This window comes from Notothenia coriiceps, unplaced genomic scaffold (genome assembly GCF_000735185.1).
Source record: "Notothenia coriiceps isolate Sejong01 unplaced genomic scaffold, NC01 NC01_scaffold00013687, whole genome shotgun sequence".
Classification (NCBI taxonomy): domain Eukaryota; kingdom Metazoa; phylum Chordata; class Actinopteri; order Perciformes; family Nototheniidae; genus Notothenia; species Notothenia coriiceps.
In genome coordinates, this window is record NW_011346388.1 from 703 (window position 1) to 6,518 (window position 5,816).

At 40.6% G+C, this 5,816-nt stretch overlaps 1 protein-coding gene across 1 annotated transcript in view; it reads left to right on the plus strand.

Annotated features, from left to right (window-relative positions):
• Positions 1-2,879: 2,879 nt before the first annotated feature.
• The window catches only part of LOC104948093 (metabotropic glutamate receptor 8-like), a 31,139-nt gene continuing 28,202 nt past the window's right edge, over positions 2,880-5,816 (plus strand). The window contains exon 1 of the mRNA XM_010774251.1: positions 2,880-2,948. Within this exon, the coding sequence (XP_010772553.1) occupies positions 2,880-2,948 (69 nt within the window). The remainder of the gene's footprint in view (positions 2,949-5,816) is intronic.

Sequence of the window (5,816 nt, forward strand, 5' to 3'; positions counted from 1 at the left end):
TACTTCTTGTATGGATGTTATTTGATCCCATCATTGATTTCGGAAACGGTTAGTAGCTGATGATGGAAGTATTGCCTCTGTGTTACGCTGACATTTTAAAACATGATATATAACCAGTGCGTATGTTCGTAGGCTGTATCGGAGGCATTTCTGAGACCACCTGGAAACCCTTCATTACATACTGGCCACTAAAAGTATTAATTATGCTGTCATAACTCCCAACTAAATGGAAGTGCAATACTTGCGGATTACTGCTTCAATCATATACCATGATATACAAATATCTATTATATTAATATTTATTCATTTATGTCTTACAGTACCTTCTTCTTTATCCTGCTCCTCATCTGAATCGAAGGGATCCTCCATACTGAAAGAAAAAGAGACAAGCGTTAAAAACACAAGGTATACAGACGTCTTAACAAACCCAATAGTACCCTCTCTAAGACAGAAATGTAGCCCTAAAGAACCTCATATGGCCTGATGGTAGTCATGCTTTTAAACGTAGAGTGTATATGTATTTTTGATGTACGTATACAGGAACGCTGGCTGATGCTGATTTTAGTTCTTTTTTTATAATGTAATTGTTAAAAGTCATAAACTGTTAAAGGGCCCATGTCATGCTTTTCCGGTTATTACCCGTCCCCTTGTGTGTTATGAAGCATGTAAACGGTCTGCAGAGTCACAAACCCTCAAAGTACACCCTGTAGCGAGTAAAACTCTAACACAGAGAAGACCTGTCTATGCTGCCCCAGAACGCCTCGTTGGGGATTTCTATTTTTCCATTGTTTGCTTCCTGGTTTCTGTGACGTGTGAACACCCAAATCAACAACAAATGACCGGATTGGCCCAAATGGACCAATCCGCGGAGCCCCTCACACACCAGGACCCCTTGGCTAACTAACAGGGAGTCCCATTGATTTGCATAGAGCTCCCTGAACGCTGGTAATAGACGAGTTGGGATGGCTCTCCGCAGACCCATTCTCACAGCGTTATAAACCTTTTTCTTACTCAATATCAAGCCACACTTATTGTTTTTACTTCGGCTGTGAGTGTTTGTGTGTGCTCAGGATGAGTTTTGATTATTCTCGCTGTTTCGCCGACCAGGAAACCTGTCGGCTCCTCACAGCAGCCGTTTAGGACAGAGAGTGAATGCACATACCACACAGAGATGCTGAATGAGAAACCAATGTGAGTTTGGAACATTGAACAATTTAAATCTATTCTAGTATACCTCAACAATGGAATTATGATCAGTGGAAATGGCCATGACATGGGACCTTTTAAAAAAGCATTTTTGGGTCAAAGATCTCAAATATTGTGACACAGTAACTACAATGTTAACGTTTCAGAACATATAGAAATACAAATATTTTAAAAAACGTATGTACTTTAAAGTCTCGATGTGGAAATTTAACAAAGTCATGTACAGGGATAAAATATTTATACAACATGAAAAATGTAAAAGAAATAAAAAAAACGAAATGTGATACAAGCACAGATCACAACAATAACATAATTCTTTATATCATATTCAAACAGCATTAGCTGTGGAGGTCGTAATTGGACGTAATTGTTCACTAAATATCTTAGTTATATTCCGGTGTTTGGATCCTCTCCATACAATCCTCTTCTCTCTCTGTCTGAACAGCCGCATACATAGAAACCTTTGGGGCAGATGGATGAGTTTACCGCAGCTTGAACAAAAGACCTAGTTTGATTATTGTCCCGCATAGCCGTGTTATTTTTAAAGATGCATCCACTGCTTTAACAGGCATGGATTGGTCACTGAACAGTCCTTCAGGGCACAGGGAATAAGGGGAACCTCAACTACAAAATGTCACTCAAAAAGACATGTAAGAAAAATAAGGACATTTAAAATGACCACAAGGACACACAAAACAACCTCATAGAGATTAAACAACCTACAATAAATGAACCAAAGAGACTCAATACAAGCTTATAGAGACTCAAAATGACTACAAAGACGCCTAGAATGACAACTGAGACACAAAATCATCACTTCTCTAGGCTCTTCCCTCTCTTTGCCTCATTCAAGCTGGCAAACTGCAAACAAAACACCAAATACATTTTAAATCTGTCTCAGCGAAGAGTTGGACTGATTCGTCCAGTTAGTCTTCTTAGTCTCGGCTAATTAAGTTCCCCATCTCTTGAACTGTTGTAATCCATATAGTCGCTCTCATTCACATATTATGTAGTACACTGTTCGGTGATGTGATTTAATCGTGGCTAATAAATACTGCCAGTTAATCAGCAGTTATCCCCTAGCTGCTCTTCAGCGGTGACATCATCGTAAAGTTTTGTGGGCTGTGTTTTATATATATTATTAACGAGCACTTATTAATACTATTACTCAGTTGTATACCCCGTTTATCTAGGCCCTTTTTGTATCTTGTTTTATGTGTCTCACTTGCGGGAAACGGTATCTCGAGATTTCTGTATGTATAACACATGTGGACATTTTGACAATAAAGCTGACTTTGACTTTGAAAGGTATTTTACGATCACTCTGTCTTCTGACAAAATCCGGACAGGAGCTGTACCGTGTGGTCAGCCATACTGAGTTTTAAATGGAGGAACGTTTAGAAAAGCATTTGTCTCTTCTCCAGTTATTCACCACGACACACAGCCCCTGAACCAGAAGTGACATGCAATTGTTCTGATGGCCCATTACTCCCAACACCCCAGTAGTCCCAAAATGTCCCATTCAGCCAAAAGCCCATTTGTCCAACAGGCTGTTATCGGGAAAACAAACGCCCTCTGCTCGGAAAATATCCATTTTACCTGCAGGTAGAAAGATTCATGGCCTGCTATCAGCCCTGTTTCCTGTTGTAAAAGCTCACTTTTCCCGGATAACAATGAAAGACAAGGCTAGGATTTTGTACCTGTTTTTCTTTGGAGACATGTTTAAAGTGCTCCATGATAGGGTAAGTGAGAATGGGGGGCTGAAAACAGAAATATTGTTTTCTATATAGTGTATATCCGGATTAATGTGGATGTACTCTTAGAGAAACTGTGGGATTTTAGCCTGTGCAGACCCTTTACATGCACTAAAACCTATATAACATTCTACAGGAAAGGGAAAACTCCCAAAAGCATAACAGGATCCCTTTAAATACACTTTTAATATGCAAATCATTACATGAGGTTGTGCATATTCAACATGTTATGACCCCCAGCAACTTTTTAAGCAAGATTTAATACCAAAAACCTCCTGCAGGTTACATTCTGTTTGCAAAGCTTTAGTTCTTAGTGTTCTTTCAGAGGCTTTCTTTTATCGCTCTTTTTGAAAGCTGAAATATGATTTCAGGGTATTACAAAATTAGCAACCACCTACTGTGATCTACCATCATTAAAATTCTGCGACATCAGCAATACTCTGAAAGCAGATTCAACTTTATTTAGATATATTAAGCTTCATTGTAAAGGGAAATATCTCATCTGAGCAGTGGTGGAAAGTAACTACACTTACTTAACACTTTGAATGCCAGACATTTACTTGTAACAGAGTATATCTACACTGTGGTATAATTACTTTGACTTAAAGAGGCCCTATTATGCCTTTAGGGGGTTTCCCTCTCCTGTAGTGTGTTATATAGAGACAGAGATTGAAAAACACAGGCCGTTTGAGAAAAATAAAGCACTTTGTGAACATTAAAGGTGGGGTAGGTCATTTTGAATGCGCTAGAATTAAAAAATATACAACCGGAAAAAATTGGTCGTGTTTTTTACAGCGCTACGGCTTCCACAGATGACATTTTTTAATGTATTTATTGTCAAAGCTTTAATGTGTTCATTGCTATCGGGATGTTAAGAGCATTCCATGGAATATAACAAAGTGTTAAATTACATACCCCACCTTTAAAGCATGGAAACACGTCACAGTCGAGGCACAACATACAAAAATGAACCTGAAGAGGAGCATAATACGTCCTCTTTAAGTAAAATATCTGAGTACTTCTCTCACCTCCACATGTGAGATCAAGATATCTGAAGGGATGGATGGAGAAAAATGTAGCAGTTATTAGGAGTAAGAAAAAAAAAACGTATCTTCGACCATACAACAAAACACCTGAGCAAGGATCGAAGGAAGCTGAACAAGTGTGAGGTAAGAGCGTGGAGGTATTATCACTCAGATGAATGGACCGGTTCGCCCACGCTGCCTGCCAAGGTCTCCCAGAAAAGAATCGATACCAGAGCACCCATTCAATAAAACTGAGGCCTCGCTCTGCTGTGTTTCACTGCGACACACACACTTCCTGTCAGCACAGGGAAGAGGAGCTGCTGCTGCTGCTGCTGCTGTCGGATCCATTCAGGTCGAACAAGTAGATTAATGGAGCACCGGTTCTCTCTCTGCTCTTATTTAATGACAATTTGCAGCCGTGCCATCACTGACGGCATACAGAGTAACAACAGTCTGGAAATAAAGTTAACAGACAGACACTTGACACTTTGAATTAAGTATTTATGGTGAAATCGCAAGTGGTCGCAAGTATTTCCCAGAGAGTGGCTAACAAGAACTGACCTATCCCAAACTGATACTTACGGTATTTTTTTTTTGTTGCATAAGGCCCACGAATGCCCAGTGGCGAACCGTCAGGGCCTTCAAGGTATTCAGAGAATACCCTGGAACACTCAGATAAAACTAACAAAAAATCGATTTAATTATATAAATAAAATGTATATAAAATGAATAAATGAGAATGGTATCTGTGTTGTTGATCTGTAATATTGCAGTGTTACGTTGATTTGTTTGTCCTTCTCGGACCATGCACTACGCATTTCAGAAGGACATAACCGAAATAGTTTTAGAAGCCTGACTGCAATGGGCGCAATTGGGTTAGTAGTGAGGAGAGTACCAATGAAAGTGAAAAGGTAACCACGGACACTCTCCTGTTAGCGACATAAGCGGACATTCAAATGTAGGCGTCCCTCTAAGCCAAGTCAAGGTAGTGTATTACTATTGCGTCATTCGGGGTATAATTTAGTCTCATTGATAGTTGCCACAATGAATTACCCTATCCATTGATTCATTGCAATAATCAATGCGGTTTTCCATCAACGCACCGGCAAGTGTCATTGCGCAATCAAAAATTGCGCAATCAGGGGTTGTGACTTACTTAATGACATAGAATCAAGAGAACAAAGGCTTCTAACTGCTTACATCTTATAAGTTTTTCTCTCCGGGGTCAGCCACGGAACTTCCTTGAGGCGTCCGTTCAGAGTTACTAGATTACCTACGAGTAACAGTAAGCGTCACCGCTATGGGCCACAGATGAGTGTGACCTTGGGAGACTATCTGTGTGTGTGTGTTGTGTGTGGGAGGGCGGCGTGGAGGGGGGTGGCCGTACTATTACAGGCAGAAAAGTGACCTAATCAGTAGAACTTTTCCCATGAGGTGTGTTAGGCGTTCGTTGAAGTAGAAGTGGACAACCGTGAACAGCGTAAAGTTGCAATTTCATTCCGGTTATGTCGCCTAACTTAACGAAGCAGCCGTTAAGTAAATCTACGTGAGACAGAGTGGACTCCGCCCGGTCAATTGTCCGCCCGGGAAAGATATCATGGGCACCTTGGCTCCCTGTTCGAGACTTCTTGTATTGCCGGGCAACCGATCGTTTTAGTTTATATGACTAACCAACTAGATTGACAGTCAGGTTTGCATGCGACGCGAGTAAGTCGACCGTTGCCCGGTCCCGTAGTAGCTACGTTCCTACATCTTATGCGAACCACTTTCCTACAACGATGGTCGTCTGGGTCTTGGTCTAGACTAACCAACCGAAAAGAAAAGATTGTGT